Below are 12,970 nucleotides of genomic sequence, written 5' to 3'. Positions count from 1 at the left end.
ATTATGTTTGTAAATTTGCAAGTTTTTTTCAGGGTATTTTATTCTGATTTTATGCATACAATATTTTCTTAAATCTTATAGAAATACTAATTAAAGGATCATTGTTTTAAAAAAAATCCTCTTTTTTCCCTATTCTCTGAATTTCCTTTCTTCTAGGATCATGTTTTCTTCTTGTTTATCCTTGTTTTTCTTTTTTTAATCTCAGACTTTCCCCCAAATATCTAGTAATTCTTTGTTTTCCTTTAATGTTTAGAATGAAATAATAGGCGAGCTGAATAGGTGAATAGGTGAGCTTGGGAGCCCAATGCATATAGGTAGGGATTATTGCTTGGGTGGTTAGATAGGGCTCTGGCTAGATGAGGGAAGATGTATTCACAGGCACTAACACCCCATAGCTGCTTAGTAACCCCATGGATAGCTCCTTAGTTGATTTTGAAAACAAAACCTTAGTTTGGGTGTGAAAGGTAGTTCTAATGTGAAGGCTTTTCCATGTACAGGAGAGAACTAGAAGAGCCCCATCCCACATAGTTCATGGTTTTCAGCCTTAGGTCTCATATCTCCCTCTGTTTTTACCTACTGTTTCTTCACTCACCATCTCTACTGTATTAAACTGGGCAAACAGACTTTCTCTTCAGCCACAGCCCACTCTGGAGATACTTTGGTCTATAGCTTCCTTTGCTAATCCGCTTTGGTCTACACTCTTCCAGTTGTTTTCTGTCTCTTAGAAATGAGTTCAAAATCTTATTCCCTCTTGCTTTTTCAGATTATCTTCTGTGTTGTGGGTGTGTATTTGTTATTTGTGTACTTTAATTCTAATAGAGTATCTACAAAGATGAGAGAGCAACGTGTTCAACCTGCCATCTTGAACCAGAATACCCCTGTACACCATTTATCTTGATAATTTAAAAATCAGAATTGTAAAAAAAATAAAAATAAAGATAGAAATCAGAATCTTAAATAAAGGCTGAATTCTTGTTTTAGGAAAACGTATTGTAGTGATGCAATAGACTTGCTTTTCTTTTAAGTCAAATTTCACAGTGTTTATAACAGTGTACCCAATTTGCTTTTTTTTTTTTTTTACTTTTTTATTTAGCATTTTTGCCTCATCTGTTATTTTCTGCCTCTAAATCTAAGTCATCTGTATTTTTTTTTTTTTGGATGTCTACCCCTCCCTTTTGTTGTCTGCATCGATGTCCGTTTTCACAAGAATGTACTCCAGTTAATAATGTACCTTAGGAGTTTGAAAGCTAAAACCAAATGGATTTTTGACTTGTGATTCAAAGACTGTCTAAGATTCCTTAGTCTGCTCTATGCCTCCAAAGAAGCTCAACAACCTGCAGGTTCTCAGAACCCTAGTCTCACAGATCTGAGGCAGAATATCCCTGAAATTGCTTGAATGGTCTCATAGAAGTGGGTAAAGCTGGTGCAGTTTTGAGTTGGAAGCTCTATTTAGAAGTGTGCATTATTGGGCTTAAAAGAGTATATCTCATTCCCCTAAAATATAACTTCAGTTTTGTTTATTTTCATGTTCTTAATATTTATGATATTCCCACGGGTTAGAAATAACTGGAAGAGAGTATGTATTAGTTAACTGAAAACTATCACAGCAAGTAGAAAAAGCACAACAAAGAACATGTTTTCCTGCCAGTTTGCATTTAGGATATCTTTTAATCCTTCCATTGTTTTATAGAAAGATTGTTGGACTAGGAAAAATTAAAGAACTAAGTCAGGGTCCTCACTCTGGTCTAATTAGCCCTGTAACCTTAAGCCCTAGCTGCTTTGTTGTAAAAAAAGGAGGCACATGGAACAGATGGCTTCTTAGATTTTTCTAGATTAGAAAAATCATGATAGTGATCTGACATTCTCTTCACTATTTCAGCTCTTCTTTTTCTTCATTTAAAAATTTTTGTTTTTACTGCTCTACCCTTTTACTCTTTCTTGTTCCAAGCTCTCTATTACTACTGTTGCTCCCCCACTTCCTCCTTTTTATTTTTCCTGCTTTTTTTTCCCCCTCCTTATTCTGTAGTCTTTCCTTGTCTAGGGTCACCAAGACTGTTCCTAGAGTGTAATGTTAAGGCATGCGTTATGAAAATAGAAGAGGCAACCTCAGTTCAAAATTTTACTCTTTCCTAAATAGATGTATTACTGTCATGTAACAGAAGAATTTATAGTCCAGAAACCATGCCTGACAGAAAATGTTTTTGAAATCTTTTATCTTTTGCTTTTAGAGTGATTTTTTATTTTGCTTTCTTATTTTGTTTTATTTTATCTAAACAGAGAATGGACATTCTTTGAAGTCTAATCATGATTACTACAGATGAATCCAATGTACCAACTTCCCAACATTCTGTAGAGTATTAGAAGATTTTTACACTTTGAAGAAGGGGAGACAAATCTAAAAAACATTTGAACTACTGAGAACTAAAATATGGTGGATGATGTTGATTTAGAATTTAAAAGGGTAAAAAATGTGGGGTCAAGAGATAGGTCTGAGTCCAAGTCAGTTTGAATGTATGATTACTTTTCAGGTTTCCTAAAGTTTAAAAAGTAATATTCATGGTGTCTGGCTTTTGATTTATCATTTGTGTGGTCATGCCACAGTAAAAACTATGCCTATTGTTCTTACCATATATCTATCTATTCCATATCATCAGGTATGTAGTGGACAATGCTGTACCTAAAACTGTAGTTCTGACACATAACTTTGCCAACACAATGAATCTGATCACAAGATACAGTGAAACTATTTAGTTTATATTTTTATGTACAAAATTTCTCATTTTATATTCTTTTATAGACACCTGTGCTTATAAACGGACCCATTTGGGTATTTTTTTTTCTTTTGTTTTGTCTTGTTTTTTTACTGTCTTGTAGTTTTTATGTCTGTCTACCTTTGGTCAATCCAGGAATTCCTATCTTCAGTAGTCTTGCAAATGGCTTAGGCACCAGCTTCTATTTCAGTTCAAGGAAAGCCAGAAGTTAGGGTTTGTGCTGGTCACAGGCCAGTGGAAGTTACAGTTCATATCACGATGACCTGACATATCCAGGTCATATTGACCAGATCAGAAAATGCATCAATCTCCAATTCAGCCTCTTTGTGAAATTCTTGCCTAAATTTAATTTCTTTACACTGAACCACCCAAAGCTTCTGGCAGGCAGAGAAGTACACAGCGATGCAGGATGGGAGCTTTTTATAAATAGTTCGTGGCAAGCACAGGATATTTCTTCCTGAAAAAGGACCCTTGCTATCTCTATAATATTAACATACTAAGTGTGTTATGTTGCTCACATTCATAATAAACCAAAGCATCTGTTTAGTGAACCTAAAGAATATTCAAATTTAGGCTATATATAGATCACTTGCTTTCAGATTTCACTCATAGTTTTGTCTATAAAAACAACACTAAAAATGAGGAAGAATGTGTCCTTTTTTCCCCTTCATTGACTTTTAATAGATATCATTGGAATATAAAATCTAAGTGTGAGATTATGAAAGGTTATTCTTTAATTCCTACCAGCTGAATATGTGCTTAATATGTTCCCAGGCTGTTCTAAAATCTTGAAAAAGTAGATGCATATAATGATTAAAGTGATTTTTAAAAAATAAACATATTTTTAACAAAGGTTTCTGACCCACTGATAAAATATACTTCAATAATATATGGGTATGTAATTTTTTGTTAATTATTAGTGAAATCTTCCATCTGAATGCATTTGAAGACATGTAAATTACTCAGTATCAATAATTAGTTGTAAAGCTTTAGAGCACGAAAGATGCCAAAGATATCATCTGAAGAGCATATGTGAGTTTGACTGTGTGCTATTGGCTATTTGTGAGTATTTTTTGTTTTCATATTGATAGCATGTAATTCCTTTATTTGGTGATCTTAATTTCTAAGTTCATTTAAATTTTAAGAAATTCAAGACATATAGTAGCAAGTTTAAGAAAAGGCAAAATAAGCAAGTAAATATTTGAAGGAAATCATAAATCTAGTGATAGATTTCTGTTAGGAAAAAAAAGGCATAGAAAATTTTCATATATTATGTTCACAGAATAACAGAAAAGGTTCTGTTAACATGATATTTGTCATTATCCAGTATTTTAATATCCATATAAGTCTGTTCAATTTTTATTATATTTAGTGTTTGATATATTTATTCTTCTATAGTTATAATCACCAATGTGTTTCATTTGAGAGTTTAAAACTGCTAACGAAGTATGTTTTTATATGGAATATATTTGTCATTATGAAGAATAGTTGGGTACATTGTTATTTCAGGCAATAAATTTGAATTCATTCTAGTAGTTTAAAAATTGTACTATTCAGAAGTTCAATCATATGTATGTTTTATGAATTGAACACATTTTCAGTAGTACTTCATTTAGTTGTGTTAAATTTTCAGTGTGATGTGCCTGGTATTTTTTATTTTGCATTTATCTTTTCAATATGTTACATTGTATGAGTTGAGCTTTTTGCACATAGGTCCTTGATTTGTAGCTGCATGGCAGGGCTTTTTGTTGTGATGTAACCAGCATTCTTATAAAAGATACGATGTGCATTTGTCTTGCGTCTTTGTCTTCATTCCACATGTTCCATAGTATGTGTTTTTATATGAAGTTATTTAAAAGGAATAGTAATTTAACAGTCTGTGATCGTGTCTCATACCAGCCTTGTTTTCAACAAATTGGTATTAGTTCTTATTTTCTGATAGTCTTAAACAGATTTTTCAGTATGGTGTAAGGCAGGTAAGTCTTAACAGTCACAAATAGTCTACCCTTATATCATATGTCATGGGGCAGTTATTTTCACTGTCATCAGACTAGTTGGTTTGCTTATTTCATTTTATTTTGGTTCCTTTTTTAAAATTTGAGGTTTAAATTTTCAGTTTTTGGGAATCTAATTCACTGTAAAATATTAGGAATTCTTCAGAAAACAGCCCTTTTTAATTACAATCACCAATCTCTATTGAGAGCTAAGCACTTTCAGACCTTCTCTAATTTATTCCTCACCACAATGCCAGGAAGTAAATATTGAACACATTTTAACAGATGAAGAGACAAAAAGGCAAAGAGGTTAATGTACTTGTCCAGGGTCATAGAAGGACTCAAACCAAAGTCTGTCTCATCCCACTTTTATTTTTTTTATTTCTTTATTTTTTTTAAAGATTTTATTTATTCATGAGAGAGACAGTGAGAGAGAGAGAGAGAGAGAGGCAAAGACACAGGCAGAAGGGGAAGCAGGCTCCATGCAGGGAGCCTGACGGTGGGACTCGATCCTGGGACTCCAGGATCATGCCCTGGGCTGAAGGCAGGCTTTAACTAAAGCGCTGGGCCACCCAGGGGTCCCTCATCCCACTTTTAACACTATCTTCCACTGCCTCTCACCTATGATTTTTGACATATCCGTTTTCAGTCCAAAAAACCCAGTTAATTTGTGGTTGACTTATGTCCTTTAGTAGTAACCTTTCACACTTTCGCTTCTGCATTGATGTCATAGTGAAGCAAAAAAGAAATAATAATAATACAATTGAGCATTAAAATGTGTCTTTTCTTTTAGCCAGAAACATTTGAGCATCTTTTTATCAAGCATACAGAATCAGTGATATTTGGTCCTCTTCTTTTGGAACCTGAAACCATTTCAGAAGATATCAGTGTTGACACATCATGGAAGAATAAAGATGAGATGGTGCCAACAACTATGGTCTCTCTGCTTTTGACAACTCCGGATCTTGAAAAGGGTTCTATTTGTATCCGTGATCAGCACAACAGTGCTAACTTCTCTGAGCTGGAGAGCACCGTGGTAACCCGTGAGGATGAAAGCAGGAGGCAGCCCTCTGTTAGATATGCCACCCTCCTCACCAGCTCTAAATCAAGTGAAATTGAGGAAGAGCAAGGGCTTATAAACAGCTCAGTCAGCAAATGCTTCTCTAGCAAAAATTCTCTACCAAAGGGTTCTTTTTCTAACAGCTCATGGGAGATAGAAACTCAGGCATTTTTTATATTATCAGATCAGCATCCCAATATAATTTTGCCACACCTTCCATTCTCAGAAGGATTGGATGACCTTTTGAAACTTGAGGGAAATTTTCCTGAAGAAAATAATGGTGAAAGGTCTGTCTATTATTTAGGGGTCACCTCAATCAAAAAAAGAGAGAGTGGTGTGTTTTTGACTGACGAGTCCCAAGTGTTGTGTCCGTTCCCAGCCCACTGTTTATTCACTGACATCAGAATCCTCCAGGATAGTTGCTCACACCTTGTAGAAAATAACTTCAATTTAGGAACTTCTGGTCAGAAGACTTTTGTACCTTATATGCCTCAATTTCAGATTTGTTCCACTCAGACTCAGAAGATAATGGAAACCAAAATGTGTGACCTAACTGTCTAATTCCATTCAAGAAGCATCTCAGATTTCTGTTACAATGAATCAGATGAAGTGTAATATATTTCACTATGGTTGTGGATATGGGAGAGAGAGAAAGAAAACTATCAGTCAAAACTGAAAATGACTGTCCCCAAATCAATGATCTCTGTCCTCGCTTGGTAAGATAGACAAAAGAATGTGAGAAAGCCTTCAAGATCCTGGCAATATAGACTGACTCTTCTAATGATTCCATTAACAAGCTACAGTGGGAAGGTCTCCAATGGCTTGTTTCTAGCTAGAAATAAGCCCAACAGATATCCTCTTTTGTGAACATGAGACCTATATAGAAAGAGCTGATCTTTTCAGATGTACCTAAGTTTGAAAGACTTCAAACTGATACTTGTGAGATGGAACTTGCTTCAAGGGTGTGGTTGTTTTACCTTGAGTTGTCTTTGTTCTCCAGTGATTTGCACGTGCACACACACACACACACACACACACAGGTTTATACCTAAGAGGCATCCTCATACATTTTTAAAGTATGTGATGTATTTGTATTTTGTGCTACTTGACTGTATGGTTTTAAGATTTTGCAATTTAACAAACTTGTCTTGAGCACTTACTCTGTGGTAGGCACTCCACGACAGTTGCAGATAAGTAGAAGATTTAGCTCTGTCTGGCCTAGGGGGATAGACTTCTGAAGCTGACAAGTAAGCCAATCTTTATGTATCAAAGCTAAGATATGTATCACTGAGTGAAACTACCTATTGGAATGGCAATACCCACAACCAATATTTTGATGACAACAAAAGTACTTTTGAAGACATAATATCTGTCTTAACTTTTCTCTGTAAAAGATGTTGCAATGGTCACTTTCTGATACAGTTAGATTGCCAAATGTTACTGTATATCAGTCTGGAATCATTGTCTTCCCTGATTCCTACTTGCTTATACATTATTTTTTCCCTCACTTACTGAGCATTCTCTCTCATATAACCAACCACTGTATTAAATCTTTCCATACTTTAACTCAATTATTAAAATAATTGTATGAGACATGTATTCCTGTAACATCCCTTTTAAAGATTAGAAGATTAAGTCATTTTCCCAAGGTCACAGAGTTAGCGGGTGATGGAACCAGAATTCAGATTTAAACCCAGATCTTTTAATGCTAGTGATTATGTTTGAAGCCTATTCCTTTACATTGCCATTCATTAAAAATAAATGATTTGTAATCAAATAAGATTTATTAAGTGGAAATATAATGCTGGATGAAAATTAAGTGAGAATTACACAGATGTTGTTTTTGTCCTTAAAGACTAGAATATTTATTTTCAGTTTCAGTTTCTGGTATGGCAAGAAAACTCAAAGGCAGCTTATTGAGTAACAAACTAAATTAAGAAACTGACAGAGATGTTTAATGGCAATAATTAAGAATTTCAAGAACAGTATGATCAAAACAAATACTTCAGTCCTCAAAAATATGCCTGTTGGGTTGCTAAACATCAACAGTTTCATACTTAGACTGAGAGGATCCTACTGATTTTACTGTTACCCTAAATAAAATCCTGCACTCCATTTCTATTCTAGTTGTAGCCACATGAAATGCTCAGTTCTAGACAATGACAAAGATCTCAGGCCCCAACCACTAGGTATTTTTGCACACCTCATGATCATTTGCCGATTAGAAATCAATAAAACTGTTTGATATCGTAAGCATTGTTGAGCTATCTCAGGATCTCACATACTCAGCTGATGACTCTCACCAGAGAAAGGTAGAGGGCTTACATCAATTCACTGAATAATTGGTGTGGTATGAAAGCCTTACTTCTATACAAAGATAAATCAAGAGAATATTTTTTTTCCCCACTGATGTATTAAGTGGTTTACAGATCCAGAAACAGAAAGAAATTATTGCATGTATTGAAGTTCTGGTAAAATGGACCATTATTTTTAATGCTGCTCAGAGAATACATTTAATTGAGAGTAGAGTAGGGTATAGGAGAGACAGAAAAATTACATCTTGCTCCACACTGCACATATTTAGAGATTAAACACTAAGCATGTCCACTGAGACATAGCATTCTCCTGCAGTTTGGGATTCATAACTGTAGGGAAGATAAACTGCTAGATGTTCCAGTCACCATGGTACATGTATGCTGTAGTGAATTCAGAAGTCTCAGGACCACTGTAGTGCTATAGATCTGTGTTAAAGGAATTTAGTAACAGCACATTAACTTGAGATCATTAATATCATCCTGGTGCAACTTCGGTCCCTAAAAACAAGTGAAAACATCACAATTATTGATATGCCAAGAAAATTTCTTTCATAGAGAGGGCTCAAGTGGTACAGTTTGGCCCACTGGCATATGTAGATTTAGTTCTTATCTATGGCCAGTATGTTAGGGCTCTGATTTTCACTTTTGAAAGTTTGATTCACTGTTTAGATTACTATAGAATTTATATATTTCAGGATGGTCAGGTATCCTCCATTTCTTCCCAAAGATTCCTTTAAAAAAAGGGGAGGGGGAGAGAAGAGCTGAAACATGGGTTTGGACTTTTACACTTAGGATAAATATGGAATTTTGAGTATTTCATATAAGGCCTTGAATTGTAATGCAAGTTACTAGTCAGCCTCTCTAAATCTGAACTTAATGAAAAGAAACTCAGAAGTTACCAATTTGAGCTATGACCTCAAGTTTCACCAGACTGCCTGAAGACAAATCATTTGTCAGTGTTAATGAGATTATATGTTTCTTAGGTTAGACTCCCAGGAACAAAGACAAAGAAAACAAATCAAGGTATGCTTATCAGTAACAGCAGGGGCCTCCTGTGGGAGCTGTTTGTTCCCATTTGGAGATGAGCTACATATGAACAAGAGGAGTAGGAACAGATCTTTTATTTTTAAACCTAGTCTCAAGTAGTAAGAAGACTTGGATGAAATTTGCAAACCAGCGGGTAATCCTGGACCTAGAATCAGGTTTGATGCTGCTGAGCATGAACTGCTACCTTCTCTCATCCCTTTCCAATAAAGCCAACTCCCTTTTTCCAAATACCAAACATATGGTCACATTCCCTTAGGAATATTCATCCCGACTACCCAAAAGCTGAGAGAAGATAAACTTCCTCCACAAACTGATACCAGATTCCAATGCTACTTTGGTTGGCACAGGATTCAGGCTAGGCCATAAGAGCTGTGCCTGCAGGCTCCTGTGGAGTTGGACAACATGCTAAATAGATCAGGACATGCAGCAACCATATGTCCCATAGACATGGATGGAAAAAGACCTCTTCCCCAATTCTTTCCTGTAGTTTTTAAAAGAAATTTGTTCCCCTTTTCATTTTTTAAGGGTCATCTTGATAGTTATGGAATTTTCTAAACTATTTATTATTGAGAAAACACATCCTCAGATTTAAAACACAAAATTAAAATTGTCCACTCTACTATATGAAAAGCTGCATTTGAGAAAAGGAAAATGTAAACAGTTACCCACCCACCCCCATGTGAAGAAACATTTACAACAGGAAACTAGATAAGTTACTACTTTTACTTTTTCTTGAACAACTAATTGAAAACAGGCACTCCTGCACATAATCACAGTGTAGAGGGAGTAATTTAGAATACAAAGGTCTGTATGGGAACTGAGATGTTATTACATGCATTTGAGCATTGAGAAATGGTTTTCATGGGTTCTTATACTGAACAAATTATTTTTATACAAAGTTTATCACTCAGTATTTATTTTGGCAAGCTGCTGGAGATGTCTATTTTTCAAAATTGATTACACTTTGGATGTTTGGCATTAAATTCAATTTTGTGAGGATCTTTGACAGGATATTTTAAATAATGTTCGTTCAAAAACTCTAGAACCAAGAAAGGATTTGGAAACTATCTAATTTTGTACTGAAATACCTAGATTACAGACGTTGTGCTTTTAAAACTTGTCATTAAGTATTTGGCATGCAGTGAACACTTTCTCTTTAGTCACAATTGGTACATTAATAAATGTTATAAACAAGTGCTATGATATGATCACCAATTGTTTTATAAAATGTAAAATTTATTTCAGTTCTTCTTTATGTTCCTAAAATCATAAAGAAGGAAAATAAATTATGACTGTGAATATTTTTATCATCATAAATCATGAGCATTGTCAGAATTTTGAGAAATTGAATGTCCAAATAGAGTTATTATGAATTTAGGTTATTTAGAATTATTTTATCTATTATATGATTACTTTCAGCAAAGATTTGAAAATACAAAGAAGTCATCTTTTATGTTAATCCTTTTAACAAAATTTTTATATGTTGTTAGCCTTTATATCTTCAAAATACTTACATAATGCCTGGCCTTTGAAAGGGGTTTGAAAACATTTTAGATGCAAATATCTCCGTTCATTGTTATTGTCTCAGGTATCTACTCCATACATCACCCACACCAAATTTTTCTGGCATGATAGCTGTTTAGGATGAAAAAGTACTCATTTTAAATATCAAAAGCTCTTTAGTTTGATTCTTTATTTCATTAAGAAGTCTTGATTTAGTGATCTGTGAACATTTGTTTTGTCATTTAGGTTTCTAGCAATTTGAGTTTTTAACCATTATTTGGTCTAGTATTCAGACGCATTCTCTTTCTTGGTTTCTAATTTTAAAATGTTATTTATAGAACAAATACACACAGGAAAAAACAGTACAGAGAAATATAAGCTAAAAAGTCTAAGTGTCTCTTCCCTCGTACCCTTCAGTTCCAATTCCCCAGATAGCTTATTATTATTACATATCTTTCGAAAAATTTATATAGCTGGGATTATATTCTGTCTGCCGTAAAGTTACCCTTTTAATAGGTCTTGGTTATATTTCCATATAAACCCATATATATCTGCTTCATTATTTGTAAAGGTTTTATGGTGTTCCATTGTATCAAAGTACAATGATTTATGTTTACAGTTTACAATTGGTGAACATTTAGGTTCCACTCATTTACTATTATGGGCAATACAAGTGAGCATTCTTGTACCTAATTGTCGTGGCATACTTTTGGCAAATCTACTTGTCAGGAGTCTTGGCTAAAGTGTAAGAAATCAACTCAAATTGTCTAAAGTATCTTTTTGATATTTCAGTTTCATCTTGTTGAGTGAAGTTGACCATATTTTCATGTTTATAAGCTATTTGCTTTCCTCTACTTTCATATTCTTTGCTTAGTTTTCTATTGGGTTATTATAATTTTATTGATTTCTTATAATTCTTTTTTACATATGTGATCTTTTTCTTAATTGAGATATAGCTTATATGTTGTAAGGTACACAAGCCTTCAGTGTATAGCTTAATGAACTTTTACACATTTCCCCCTGAGTATTTACCCAGGAGTAAAATTGCTGAATGCAGAATAGGTTCTAATTTAGCTTTAATAGATACTGCCAAATAATGATTTAACTAATTTACACTGCCATCGGTAATGCAGAAGAGTTCTGCTTCAACACTAATATTGTCAGCCCTTTTAGCCATTCTGATGGTTGTGCAATTGTTTCTCGTGGTTTGGGTTTACACTTCTGTAATATATGATTTTGAGTAACAATCCCTTTCGACATTTTTGCTGTTTTGTTGTATATCTTATTTCTATGTATTTCATAAACATTTAAAGTGTTGTTATATTGTTGCTTTGAGCAGTAAATAGTCTTTTTAAAATTTGCCCTTTGTAGTGTAGTCTATTCCTTCTTGCGTGTCTCTGCTTCCATCTGGGATAGTTTCCCTTCATCCTAAAGAACTTGCTTGTCCTGTGGATCAACTGTGACTTCCTTAATAACTATTTTTTCCGGTATTTTGTGCTATTATTTTGGAATGAATATCTTTAATCTATTTGGAATTAATTTTGTTATAAGGAGTGGAATAATGATCTAGCTTTTATTTTTTCCAAAGGTCTAATCAGCTGTCCCAACACTGTCCCAATTTGATTCTGGAACAATCTTTTTGCCCACTCACATGAAATGTCACATTTATCATTTATTAATTCTCAAGTATATTTGTGATTATTTCTGGGCTCTCTATTCTTTTTCATTGATTGTGTAATCTGTTTTCATCTGATTATTAAGTCTTTTGATTACCACCAGCTACTCAATATGTTTTAATATCCGGAGGGCTGGATTCCTCATCCAGCCTGCTCTTTATGCTTCATTGATATTCTTTCAGAGCAATTTTAGTATCATTAAGTTTTTTTTTTAAAGATTTTATTTATTTATTCATGAGAGACAGAGAGAGAGAGAGAGGCAGAGACACAGGCAGAGGGAGAAGCAGGCCCCATGCAGGGGGCCCGATGTGAGACTCAATCCCGGGACTCCAGAATCATGCCCTGGGCCAAAGGCAGGCACTAAGCTGCTGAGCTACTAGGGGATCAGGGATCCCCCATCATTAAGTTTTATAAAAAATAATTCTGTTGTTATTTCAGTTGTAGGTAAGATAAAAGTATTGTAGTTAAGATAAAGTATAAAAAATGTTATCAGTATTTAGTTGCCCTACATTGCCTATAAATTTAAAACTTTGGACACCTGAGTTGCTCAGTGGTTGGCGTCTGCCTTTGGCTCAGGTCATGGTTTCAGGGTCCTGGGATCCAA

The 12,970-nt window shown here is 34.4% G+C and overlaps 1 protein-coding gene across 12 annotated transcripts in view; it reads left to right on the top strand.

The window, feature by feature from the left end:
* Positions 1–12,050, top strand: part of LEPR (leptin receptor) — a 139,751-nt gene extending 127,701 nt beyond the window's left edge. For 7 of the 12 annotated variants that reach the window (XM_072730681.1, XM_072730676.1, XM_072730675.1 and 4 more), the window contains one exon: positions 2,278–4,560. In XM_072730681.1, coding sequence (XP_072586782.1) covers positions 2,278–2,295 — 18 coding nt within the window. In that variant the 3' untranslated portion in view covers positions 2,296–4,560. Of the gene's footprint in view, positions 1–2,277; positions 4,561–5,558 lie in introns of those variants that run through there. The other 5 variants (XM_072730670.1, XM_072730666.1, XM_072730667.1 and 2 more) reach the window with 1 other exon arrangement.
* Positions 12,051–12,970: the final 920 nt, after the last annotated feature.

This window comes from Vulpes vulpes, chromosome 12 (assembly GCF_048418805.1).
Source record: "Vulpes vulpes isolate BD-2025 chromosome 12, VulVul3, whole genome shotgun sequence".
NCBI lineage: Eukaryota > Metazoa > Chordata > Mammalia > Carnivora > Canidae > Vulpes > Vulpes vulpes.
The sequence above is the reverse complement of the archived record's forward strand: the minus strand, read 5'-3'. Positions and strand labels throughout refer to the sequence as shown.